Below are 13,884 nucleotides of genomic sequence, written 5' to 3'. Positions count from 1 at the left end.
TATAGGAAAGCTTTATAAAAGTTCTCATCATTTCTATTTGCTACACATGTTTAAAGTATAAATCAGAAGAAAAAAATTGACATGTCCCAAAAGGTATGGAAACGAGGCAAATATTAAATGTAACACATGGAATACCAAGTGAAGATTAGCGAAAAACTCAAAGCTTGTCTACTGTCATAGATACTGGATCTCTGTATCTTACATAGCACCCCAGAGAGGCACACACCACACCCACTCTCTCTTGACCTTACTTCTCCATGGTCTGGATAACGCTGCTATGCCTGGGAGCCAGCTAGTCGTGTCTTTCAGGAATATAGAGACTTTGATATCTAAGATAGGAATTTGATATCAAAAATATCATAGACAGGATTGTTCTAACATATTGATAGTAATATTTTATGTAAGTTCATTGCTTTTGATTCATATAGACTTTACAAAACACACAGAAAGAACAGAAAGATTGAATGCATAATTTCATTTATTAATTTCATTTATTCATTAATACAGATTAATACAGGCACAGTTTAAAATGGGGAAAGATACATAGAAATTATTTGCAAGATGATGATATTTTGACAATCAACTATTTTCCAAGAATCGTCTTATATTCTGAGGCTGTGCTTTTCATTCACAGTGAATCTAAATCTCTTCCCTTCATCTTTTGGGTGTCAGGATCTGTCACCCTTCCCATAAACAAAATTGATTCTAGGAAAAGAAAAAAACCATACTTGAGGGATTTCTGGAGAAAAAAAGTTGACAGTAATTAGTTTTTTATAATATTTTAACAAACCATTTAGTCTTTAGTCACTTTTAACACTCAGTCACTTGATAAATAGGCAATGTCTAATAGCAAAACCCTCTCCTTTGTCTAAAATACACAATTACATAATTATTAATCATTTTCTGGTAATTTATGAAGTAAATTAACACCCACAATAGCTTGTCATCAAAAACACATTAGTCCTGTTTTTCACATAGGAAAGTAAAAATAAAGTGACAGAGAGGTGTTCTTCTAAATATAGAGACTCAGCCAAGCAAACATAGCATAATAAAATGGTGAAGAGCTTGGCAGAGTTTTAAATTTAAGGCATTAGCAGTCATCTTTTTATATATGTAACATAAGCCCCGAGGGTTCAAAGTGCAGCTTCTCAGCTCCCCTCCTTCAGCTCTGGAGCAAAGCTCACTGCTAAAGACAATATTTTCATATCACTGGTACTTTCAAATCCTCACAGTGGTGATATAGTATACAGCATAAATGCAAACACCTGTTTCCAGCCATTCTGTGTTTGCAAGTGAAAAGGAACTAAGAGCTAAAGGACAAAACAGAAATAAATGATGTGTCAAAATCCATTCACCTTTCTTTTCAACTAGGGTAAAGAAAGTGGCTTCAATGGATCCGTGTCAAGTGTTGCTTTGACTTAAGTTCCCTATGGTTATGTGTAATAAAGGTTAATTTCAAAAGCGATAAAATAAATTTTACATAATTTTAAAGAAAATTATATTTAAATGTGTTTGAAATAAGAATGGGAAAGCCCTTTTTCATTAACTCCTTACTGTTCAGTTCAAAGACAGACACACTCTTACAAGAGCCAATAACACAGAAACAGACATAATCTCTTGCAGATTTTTTTCTTGTTATGAATAATTGTAATCAATAATACCTTGCCTCAAAAATCTCAAAGTAATTCTGAGAAAAAGAAAGAAAACAAATACCCCTATTTTTCAGATAGGCAGGGATACACAAGTAGCTTTCCCAGGATGTATATTACACTTAGTCACAATAGGAATCATCAGCGACTCTTATATCTTTATAATTCTATGGCATCAAAATGCTTATCAGAATTATTTGTTCAGGAAATTTTTAAAGTAACTTTTCTAGAAACTCATCAATGAAGACAATAGTTTAAAATTTTAAACACTCAGAAGTGTAGAACATTACATAAAAGCCATGTGTCTCAGCCTAATCAATCTGTTTCCACATTTTGAATTGAGTCTCTGTGCAGTCACCAGTCTACTCACTACCAAATTGGACAGACTAGTGAAATCTCCCTTGACATAATAGCAATGGATTTAGAGGCAGGCTGAAGCAGAAATCATTATTGTTTTCTCTTCATGCCTCCTTTTTAAAGAGGTGTCCCTCATATTTAATCAATATATTTATACCACATCTCCATCAGATGGAAGCAACTTTTACCTCCTAATATTAAAATACAGTAGGTAGCATAACCAAAGCTAGCCAGCCCTGGTGGTCTAGTGGTTAAGATTCGGCGCTCTCACCATCACAGCCTGGGTTCGTTTCCTGTCAGGGAACCACACCACCCATCTGTCAGTTGTGACACTGCGGTGGCTGCATGTTGCTGTGATGCTGAAAGCTCTACCACCAGTATATCAAATACCACCAGGGTCACCCATGGTGGACAGGTTTCAGTGGACCTTCCAGACTAAGACAGACTAGGAAGAAGGACCTGGCCACCCACTTCCAAAAAACTGGCCATGAAAACCCTATGAATAGCAGGGGAGCATAGTCTGATACAGCTCAAAGCACGGGCCAAAAAAAACCCAGGCAGGTTTCCACTCTGCTGTACACAGGGTCACTAGGAGTCAAAATCCATGGACATAAGAACAAAAAAACAAAGTAATGACCTAGAAAAAAAGATTTCTTAATGAATACCCTGCAGTCTGCTTCCCCCTTCAACCCAAGACTCTGACAGAGTTCTAAACACAATATGTGCGGAGTATTGTCAGTTTCAAAACCATGATTCACTACTTTCTGAGAAATGGCACATTTCATGTGGCATCTTTCACAATTTTCTTCTGAAATTCTCTAAACTGGCCTACACTCTCAACCTAAAAGAAGAAAAAAATGTTCCTTATTTCCCTGGAAGTTTGGCTTAGTGAAAACTTTGGATGACTATACTAAACTATAAAACTAATCTGACAGGAAAATACAAATGATGTATGGATTTTGCAAAGAGCATTGCTTGACCAAAAGAAAATTTTAAATCTAGATAAAAATTGGTTACACTAAATCTAAAATCATTCATCCTCAGAATTCAGAAATTGTCAAGTGAATATATTTTATGTAAAGCATTAAGCCACTTAGTAGCCTACTATGCTATGTGAAGTCACCATCTTTGTTAATCTCAATGATTTCTTGAGTTCATTTGTGAGAAAAAATAAATAAATCACTGAATGTGTATTGTCTTAAGATAATAGCCCATTCTACACTTTATATGGCAACAATTTACAGCCCCTGATAAATGAGTGGCCATTCATTTTAAAGAGTACTTTAAGGAAGTAACTCTACTTTAGAAAGTCTCATTGCAATAAGGATCATAAAACAGTGGAAATTGTCATTAAGGTATGGTAGTTAAGTATTATCACAAATAAATAAATAAGTGTATTATTTTGGGTGTTGAATTTCACTGCTGATTAACTGATTGCTAGTAAATGGCCTCAGTTATCAAGTTGGAGAGTAGAGTCAAACAGCTTTGATCTAAATGCCATTCTGTCCTTGTGCATTGATGCTCAATGCAGCTTCATTTCTTTCTAGTCTCCATACCCAATAATTACATACTAATTGTAAGAAATTAGAGTCATTCAAAGGTTGAAGATGTATAGATCGAATGACATACTCAGAATATGTTTTAATACTAACACATCCACTACAGGAATTGAAGTTGTGTTAATCCACTTTCAGCAAGTCTAAAGTTGTCTCACTGTATCCGGGATATAATTTTCTGAAGGGTCACTCAGCATTAGCTTCATGGAGCCTTAAAAAGAGACTGATATATCCCTCAGGGGGTCGATAACATCAGTATCCCTAGTTAATCTAACAGATTCAGATTCTGAGATTAACCGTGTCTCTTTTCCAAGTAAACCAATTTATACAGAGAAATTTTTTCATTTTCCTTCTTTCATTTATTCAGTCATTCACTCTTTTATATTTATTGATTTATTCATAATGAACACTATGTGTCAGGCACAGTGCTATAGGCTTCATAGATTTTTTAATTTAACTCTATGAGAAAGGTATTAATATTATGTTCAAATAAAAGATGAGGAGAATATGTCTTAGAAAGTATAATTGAGCTGGGACTTGAGCCCAGGTCTGATACCCAAGTCCATACTCCCAATCTCTAGGGGGATGCTGATAGTGTGTACAAGGCACTCTGCCAAACACTGGGCTGGATACAGAGACAAGTAAGATGCAATTGCTGCTCTCCTATGGTTTCTGATCCTTATATGGGCATTATGACCCGTGAAGAGTCCTAACTATACACTTAAAGAAAGTTCCCCCACTGTATCCACATTCCTGACCTCTCTTTGTCATAAGAGAAAATGCAGAAACATCTCCCCAGACAACCTGCATTTCCACATGTTGACATTGTATCAAATGCCAGTCCAATCCACTGTGACCTCTACTGTTTGTACCTAACCGCATCGTCTTTCACCAATTGCCCAAATTGGATATTTGGAATTACATTTGACCCTTTTCTCCCACTCAGAGCCTATACCTAGTCACTTATTCTTTTGGAATCTACCTCTGAAATCTTTCACAATGCTACAACCCCCAATTTCCACTCCTGTTGTGGCATCATAGAGAGTTGACTTCAGAGACAAACAGGTGCTCTTCCCACTCGGCCACTTAGACAAAGCACATCACCTCTCTCTGAGTGTCTATGTCTTTAATAGCCAATATCTAAGCTATTGGAATGGTGTTAGCTTTAGAGAGAGGCATTGGAAATGGCTAGCACGTGTAATAGCTATTTTGGCAGCTATTACTACTACTGCCCTATTTTAGGCCCCTGTCATCTCTTAAAATACAATGCCTGGTACAAAACAGACACTCAACAAATATCCATTGAAAGAATAAACGATTCATATATGTAGATTAGCAGCTAGGACTAGGTCTGTTTAACTTAAGCAGTTCCCCCAGGGAATTCTCAAAACGTACCTGTTGGGCTATTCTTCATAATAAACAGAAACGGATGATTTGCTATAAATTGGTTTCGAGCCACACTCATGATCACAGGGATGTTTACACCTATGAAATAGAGACCACAGTTATTCAGATGTTCACATTAAAAGATCAGTAAAGAAAATATATCCATAATACTTTTTGTAGACAGGACAGGTCATTTTGTTTGAGGAGTTAACATGTGGAAAAATAACCATTTTCTAAATACAGAGAAGTTTGGAATAAATTTAAAAACCACAGAGCAGAAGAATAAATATTGGATCATTCATGGAATAATTCTAACTTCACATTTATGCTCAGTGAAGAAGAAAGCCAGATACTAGATTCAGTTTAGTGAAAGCAGTTGAAAAATTTCATATTTTAAACAATAATTTTCTGCTCACTTTTTATTTACATTATACGATTTATTCTTATAATGTTTCAACTCTTAATTCCTATCCAGATATTTTTGCACTTTATTTCTATTCTTCAGGCCTGTGGTAATCACATCTGAGTTCAAATTTATTTTTTTTAACTTAACCTTTCCAAAATTATTCTGTGAGCTCAGAGCTTTTAGGATTTGTGCTGTGAATGTGTATAAGATTTTATTATGAGATTAGATGGAGAGATTTGCTGCCTTAACAATCATTTACTGTGATAATTTATTTCATGCTGCTCCACTGTGGCATTTGTCAATATTTAGAGTGGGTAAATTTAAAGGGTGGATTTTTTTCTTTCTAGATTAAATATTCCTACACTCAATTCAGATGTTTTCTTTACTAATAATGTGATGATTTTGCACAATTTTTTCAGACCCACGAAAAAATAATTTTTAAAAATGTAATGTAATCAGAATTAAAAAATAATTATAGAGAAGGAAAAAAACTTTTCCTCTACATTCTTTGTTTGTGACTGCGGTGTACAAATTAAACTGACAAAACACAGATTAATAGAAGAAATGGTTTAGTTTGTATTCACAGAGGAGCTTCACAGAAAAAAAGTGAATACCCAAAGAAGTGAATAGGCTTGAGAGCTTATATACCATATTAACAAAGGATGGTGATCTCTGGAGAAGTGACTAGACAAAGGAAAAAGGGTTTGGGCTTGTAGGGGCAGTATATTGTGGGAAGGTAAATATACAGGGGAAATTAATGATAAATAAGGGTTATTTAGTAAGGTTTGTTATGCAGACTCTTTTCAGTGCCAACTTCCATCTCCTGTGATAAAGGTTGCTCTCCTTCACCCAGTATGGGATAGAGGAGGGGAGACACCTTCACAAAAGGAAATTTATGCCCTGCTTTTAGGCAGATAGGGTAGGATAGAGAGCTTTCTTTGTATCTGTTGTTTCTCAACTGCCTTCAACTCAAAATAACCCTTCTACCAAAGTAGCCTATTTTGGGGTGGCATGTTCTGATTCCCTTCACAGTCAAACATAACCTTAGTAACACAAAATGCACGGCACTCTCCTGTCTGGAATATCAGGCAACGCTGCCCAGATTACCAATGAATATAGCCTTATGTCTGCATTAAGGAAATAAAGCAGAAAAGCAGTCAGTATTACTCCCATTCTCATTTTGGTGAGTATTCGAGATTTTTCGTTCTTTAGCAACCACTGAGCAGATGCCTGAAAGTCAAAATACTCATGCTGAGTCTTCTGAGGTGTAATACATCAGGGTCACTGCTAATTTATCCTGCCTCCCCTTAATGATGGTTACCGCCTCTTAGAGAACTCCAGACTTAAAACGAGAGGCAGTGAGCAATAGGAGAAAGAGCTCTGAACTCGCAGTTGGGGAACCTGCTTTTAGTTCTAACTCTGCTGTCAGTTAACAGTCTGACCTCAGGCAAGCCACTTCACATGGCTGGGCCTATTTTGTCAGCAATGTAATGAGAGGATAAGACAATGATCTATAAGGACTCTTCCACGTCTACGAAAAAGCAGCTAGAAAATTTGTCTACATGGGTCAGTAACCTAACCCCAATGCAACATTTTGATTTCTCCAAGGACTGCAATATCACATCCCTCTAATCTAAGTTCCTTGAACACAGTAATGCAAAGTCCTTCAGGAGATGACAAATGGCAGTGAGAGCCCAGTGTGTCCCACTTAAATGTCAAAATCCATTGGCACTACGGAGCCATTTCAAATTAATCAACAAATTAACAACATGGATATAAACTTATAGAAATTTATCAAAAGACAGTTTAAATGATACATTTCTTTTACTTATTGTTTAAAATCCAAATAGTTTAAAAAAATTAAAATAGACTTACAAGGAATTCATTAAGGTTGCTTTTCCATTTCTAATTGAATTTAAGGTTTTTCCCCAATTATTTTTCAAGTATCATGTATATACAGCACAGACACTATTCAAAATGCCATTTGTTCAAGGAAATAGATCATGGAGGAGTGGTTCTCAAACTGTAACGTGCACACAAATCACCTGGAGACCTTGGAACATGCAGATTCTGGCTCAGTAGGTCTGGAGCTGGGCCTGCGGTTCCGCATTTCTACCAAGCTCCTGGGTGCTGCTGATGCTGCTGGTCCATGCGCTGCACTCGCAGTGGCAAGGACAGACTGCAGGCCACTGTGGAGCACTGGTTCTCAGCCCTGCATGCCCACTGGAATCACTTAGGGAAACTTAAGAAAATGCTGGAGCCTGGATCCTGTCTCCAGACATACCAATTTAATTATGTGGGGCTGTGGACTGGATTTTTAAAAAGAATTTTTAAAAGCTTTCCAGGTGATTCCAATGTGTAGCAAAGTTTGAGAGCCATTGTCACAGAGATAACGACAAGAATCAAATTAGAACAGTAGAGACTAACCGGGCGTAATGGAAGAATGAAATTAACACAATGACTTAAGAGTGAGCACTCCTGAGCAACCATGATTTCATGTTTGAGCCTACAGTTTTCTCCACAGGTCCAGCCTGCTAATTGGCAGGTAATCCAGTTTGCAAATAGGCAAATATCAGTAGATGGGTCTTAACTCCTAATCAAATCCCTTCCCTTCCCTTTTTCATTAAATGGCTGCAGAGATGCATAAACCAGGTTATATGACCAATTTCTTTTTTCTTCCTATAGCGTACTGGACAGCAGGAAGGAAAAAGGAGACTAGAGCACTGCAAAAGTGCCAGCACCCTAATGATCATTTCCCCCCAGTCTTTCCCTAGCTTGTTGGGAAATCATTTGTCCTACCAGTTGATGCTGCAGCCTCACCGCCATCTTCATTTATCTCAAAGGAAACTTGTTGGATGACTTGGGAAACATACACTTCAGATGAATCTGTTGGAAAATATGAACGTGTATTTAAAGGTTAAAATTCAGAGCCATTACTTATGAGGTCCCAGGTTAATTACATTCTCAAATGAACAAAGGAAAGGAAAAACACAAACTCTTTCCAAGTTAGTTAATTTGCTAGAGATAAGGGTGGTTTATGTTCAGCTCTTGCAGAGATGACATAGAGAAGATACAAAGAGACCAAGGTCAGTCCAGATATAAAAGGGAAAGACAGAAGGGAGTACGCCTCAAATCAGGTCTCCCACTAAGTGAAATATTTGAATGGACAGAGGGTTTTGCTCCCTCAGCCATGGTCTACAGACAAGATGAAAGAAGTTTTACAGATCTGAGTTAATCCCACCCTATGTATTCAACCTCAAAGCCAACTTGCCTTTTAAATTCTGTATTCAGTTTTGATCTGAGTTTAAAACAAAATTTACTTTCCTTCAAGACTGGTGAGGCTATAAAAGTCTAAAGAGCTTTTGTAGCATCTGTTACAAAATCACTTCAGAGCTATGCTTTAAAACCTGTCAAATTTCTCAGTGTAAGATAGTGTCTCACAACGTTTTGTTCTGGTGTGGACACAAGCTGAGAGAGAAGGCCCCTCTTCTCCCCGTGGTACAGCTGACGTTTGTGTAAAGCATTTCTGACACAGTGACCTGTGAGGACAGTCTCCTTGAGAAGGGGAGTAAAACCATGAGTTCAGAAGCCAACAGCCATCCCTGCTGTGTCAAGACCACGTAGGTCTGACAATCTTCCTCAGAGAGACAATGGAAATGTGGCTGTGTGTCCAGTGGTGGCAAGAGGGTGGAGAAGAGGAAGATGGGCCTTGAAAGTTGACGAGAGAGAAGAAAAAGGAGCTTTGTTTCTCTTGAGAGAGAAAGCCATGTGATGCAGGTGGACTCCACCCAAACCACCCGATTTAAAATGATTCTTGAAGAAATACCTTAGTAAAAGGGAACCAGCTCTGACAGCTTACAGTAAAGTAAATCCTCTCAGGCAAGATAGAGAGAAGTCATCAAAGAGATATTTGCATAAAATATGGCTCCCCATCCCAATAAAAATAAACTCCAAATTGCTTGTGCTGATTCTCTCTGGGCCCCGAATACTTCTTATTCTCATCTCCTACCCTCCTCTCCTCATCTGTAGCTCCAGCGACAAAGTCAAGCATCAAGGCCTCAGCCCTAGCACTCCCTCTGTTTGGAACTCCTTCTCCAGAACTTTCCCTGATTGGTTCCCTTGTTATTTAGGTCTCCGCAAAAATGTCACTTCCTAATAGCAGTCTTCCCTCACCACCCTAATTCTGCTCTTATCTGACCTAATTACCATTTATTGAATGACCATATTTTATTTAAATTCACAGTATCTATCGTCTTATCAGTTAATTAATTATCCATCTTCCCCAATAGATGTAAACTTCACTAGAAGAGGAACTTTTCCCACTTGATTCATGGCTAGATCCCTAGAAAACTTCCTGGCACATAGTTGGCTTACAACAAATACTTAAATTAATAAATCAATGGATATGAATATGTCTAGTGATACAAAAATATATGATGGAGAAAACAGGGCATCTGCATTATTGTATGGATTAACAGAAATGCAGAATAGTCTTTCAAAGTCAAGTAAAAAGCACCTTCTTTCTCTAGAATTACCTGGAATAAGACAGGATTCAGATATAGAGCCCAGAGTAGATGACCTAGGGGCCCATACCAAGAGCAAAGACCAAAAAACAGGCTTGGGAGGAAAGGAGAATTTCATGCAGTTTAGCAATAGCTCTGGATCAAATGACTTCCTGACTGCTGTACTGAGAACTTGGTCTCGTGTATTCCATCTCACCACAGAGAGGGCCCAGTCTTGGGAAGAGAACAGGACCCGAGAGATAAGAGACTAGAACAAGGAATTTGGACTCCCCAAACTCACTGGTTTCTAGACCTTTGTAATAATTCTTTCCTTTAATTTTCCATGAAAATTCCAAGTATGTCTTTGTCAAATTAAGAGGACAAGAAAGCTTCTGCAGCTTTGCCAGAAGGTGCGCCAGTGCCATTTGTCCCGCTTGGGTTTTTTTGTATTTAATATTTACTGAGTATCTACTATGTGCCGGATGTTGAACAAGGTGATCTACATACATTCTTTTACTTATTTCCGCCACTAGAATATATTATCTCATTCAACAGATTAGAAAGTTGAGGCTCAGAAAGGTTGAATATTTTACTAAAGGTGACACAAGAAGTAATAACAGTTAGAAGTCAAATATTCATCTCAAAGTTTCCATAGTAACTCTCTAAAAACATTTCATTCAAAATTTGTGAACCACATGAGTATAAGGTAGTGTCTCTTTTATGTAAACATCTCATGGCGTTAGTGTTGGACTGGTTCACAGTAGCCTTTAGTGAACGTTATTGCACAAATGATGTGTAGGGACAGCAGGGAATTCACTATTATCCTAATGAGCAGACATAGTGCCAGCGTTAGCTGTGGTTATTCTATTTCAGGCAATAAGACAGAACCAAAGTGGTTAAAACAACTCAAATACCTAACTCAGGAGAGAAAGAGCAGAAAATCTTGGACATTCGTTCTTCTCTGCTCAGGGTTATTCTCTCGCACAAATTCTTTTATGAAGCATTTTGGAGGTATTTTCTTGATAAATCTGCCTTGAAACGGAGATTTTATAAGTGTCACAAATTGCTGGGAATTTACAGAGTCTGAGGTATAGCAAGTTAAGCTTCCGAAGGCCAGAAAGAACTTTAAGAGGAAAAGGTGCTTGAAAAATGGCTTCGTTTATTTCAGGTTGGTGAGGTGGCTATGTTCCAGGGCACACTTCGACCGCATCCTGTGGCGGTATTTAATGCTGGCTGTCTCACTCCTGATGCCGACGAAATTGTCAAAGATGTCAGATCTATCTGTCAACGTGCAAACAAGGAGCTAAATCATGTGTGAAGGTGGTAATGAACAGCTATGTCACCTGTGTACCCCACCCACCTCCTCCGCTAGGAAAGCTCATCCATTCTGTTCATTCACCCACATAATTGATGAGTGAATAAATTAATGAATACTTCTCCAAAGCCTAGACATTTATATAGGAATACACAATATTTCCATATTATGATACAAAAACCCATCAGACAGACAAGCTTGTATCATTAGTCTCCTTTTATAAAACAGAAGACTGAATTTGAAAGAGGGTAAGTAACTTGAGATAAATTGGCCCTCTTCATCCACTTTTTCTTTTTAATTAGTTATTTTTAAACTAATGCGTACTGCCAGGATGAGAAAAAATAAGACTGTCTTGGGCTTGGATGTGCGAGTGAGCATCTTAACCAGGCACAATTTCCCGGGTGCAAGTTAGCACAAGAGCTGCATCTTCTCAGATCTGTTTTCGTCCCAAGCTAAATCTACAAGCCGTAGCATTACAATTTCTAGATCGCGTTCATCATCTAGCAGCTTGAGGATGCCGATTTCACGGGCTCTAATATCACCGAATTAACATTTGCAAATTGGTTTATAAGAGTTTTATTAGCTCTGCTTAGGTTAGAGACTCAAAGTTGTAATTCTCATTATTCAGATAAGGAAATCCAAACAGAACTGAACTAGAAGCCAGTATAATACTTTACCTACACAGTTTCATTACAAGCATGGTTAGAAGGCTTACCTAACATTCTAAAATGCCGTCTGACTTTCATTAAGGAAAACTGCTTAAATGCAAATAGATTGCTTGTTTACAGACGGCTCAACATGACTATGACATCTATTCACCGTCTACATATTTTCTGGGGCCAAATGCTCTTTCAATTTTAAAATCAGTCAGCTAACATAGTTACTAAGAAAACATATCAACATGATAATATAAGAATTATTTATCATACTACCTGTTATTCCAGAAAGGTCACAGCCACCACTAAATATCTCAGTTATGTTCAAAGAATACAAAGCTTTCTTGAAGTCTAATTTTTGTTCTACTTTAAATCTGTTAAAAAAAAGATGAAGAAAAGTCTTGAAACATTGCGCATATTTGCTACCAAAATGCTTTTTATAAAATGGATGGCTTGAAAGAGATTATCTTACAAAATCTCTTGTTTTCATTATCCCAATTACATTTCACACCATTTTCCCCCAGCTCCACTGAGCAGTTCTGAGTTGCTAATAACTTGCTTCCCAGATAAATGATTGCTGGGAAGGGGGAAGAGAATGCTCTATTTTTGGGTAACAATTACCCAACAAAACAGGATGAGAGTGCTAAGTTTTCAATTGCTTCATTCCTTCCCTAGAAGTGTAAAGGTTCCCTCCAGAACCGTACACCCTCAGCTTTTTCACACCATCAAAGACAGTTCCTGGCAGACATCTAAGACGCTATGAGAGGGGACAGGAGCCAACAGTCCTTCGAGGAGATTGTTGGTTACTGAGGTACAGAGAGGCATTGATAACCTATTATCCTTCCCATTGTCACAATTGATGTGACTTCCTTCAGTTTATGGACACATCTAATATCTTCCCAACATGCTCTGTAAAGGGTTAAAAGATTGAAAAGCAACTAAATTTCTTTCAAATGAAATAAAAAATAAAAATTATAGGAGGAGGAAAAAAATAGGCCAGTACTTCCAACACAGGGCTATAACTTAGGACTCCACATTCGGGTCACCTCCCCAGGCCTCAATTTGTCTGAGGTGAAGAGAGACTTTACCCAGAGAATCTCAACGATTCTCTCAGACACTGATCTATGATTCCAAGTGGACAGTGATCTCTGAATCTCACTTTTCCATTTCAATTATAAGAAGAAGGAGCTAGTACTTACTGACTGTATAGATGTTTAAAATACAATTTGCATTTTAAAACCAGTTTGGAAACTTTGTTTGTGAAAGAAAAAAAAGAGTGCAAAGTCCTTAAACAGGGAGCGATGTATATTTCCCTTATCAGCCAAATTCCCGGGGAACTCCCCCAAGTTGCTCTGTCTGGGTCCTGGTGGGCATTGCCCCCACGCTCTCTGGTTTGGATACAAACACAACTGCTCAAGCACAGGGTCCTTGCTTAGCTAACAGGTAGGGCCACATCTGGGGCTAGAAATTAGGTTGGGCAATCAGTCTAATTAGATCATTGTTTTAGTTGCCAAACAGTGAACAAGCTCCTTAATTAAAACTCTTCAAAATAATGAACCTGCCATGGCAGAAATTAACTGGGCCTAAATTATTTCTTGGTAAAATATTATGCACTTTTGGAAGATGCTAACTCATTCAGAACCCTAGCTACCTGGGAAAGTGCACAGCATGCGCATTAAAATCTACTGATGATGAAAATAGCTTGTTTTATGCCACTGTTTTCAACTTCTTCCTTTGAACTTCCTGCTAAGAAACATAATATGCAGCATGATGGTTTTGAGGTTTTTTTCTTTTTTTTTTTTTTTTCTGTTTCATTACCACACTCTTTTTTTAAACTGAATGGAGTATGAGCTTCCAAAAGGTGAAGGATAAATGTTCTAGTCCACCTATAAATTGGCTATTTTTAGTATAATAGTCCAATGATTTTAGGATAATGGCAAGAATACTGCAAGACTTATTACAACGTCTAATAATGCCTAATTATCACTGGAGAGTCATTTAAGTAACAGTCCTGCTTATAATATAGTCCAATGAAACCTACAGCAAGAGAAACCCAT

General features: G+C 37.6%; 1 protein-coding gene across 1 annotated transcript in view; it reads right to left on the bottom strand.

Moving 5' to 3' along the window:
- Positions 1–585: 585 nt before the first annotated feature.
- The window catches only part of SERPINI2 (serpin family I member 2), a 32,052-nt gene continuing 18,753 nt past the window's right edge, over positions 586–13,884 (bottom strand). The window contains exons 6-9 of the mRNA XM_058555593.1: positions 12,104–12,201; positions 8,154–8,240; positions 4,958–5,047; positions 586–705 (exon numbers count right to left, since the gene is read on the bottom strand). Coding sequence (XP_058411576.1) covers positions 629–705; positions 4,958–5,047; positions 8,154–8,240; positions 12,104–12,201 — 352 coding nt within the window. The 3' untranslated portion in view covers positions 586–628. The remainder of the gene's footprint in view (positions 706–4,957; positions 5,048–8,153; positions 8,241–12,103; positions 12,202–13,884) is intronic.

The sequence above is a fragment of the Diceros bicornis genome, chromosome 15, assembly GCF_020826845.1.
Source record: "Diceros bicornis minor isolate mBicDic1 chromosome 15, mDicBic1.mat.cur, whole genome shotgun sequence".
In the NCBI taxonomy this organism is placed as follows: domain Eukaryota; kingdom Metazoa; phylum Chordata; class Mammalia; order Perissodactyla; family Rhinocerotidae; genus Diceros; species Diceros bicornis.
This window is presented reverse-complemented; position numbering and strand designations above follow the sequence as displayed.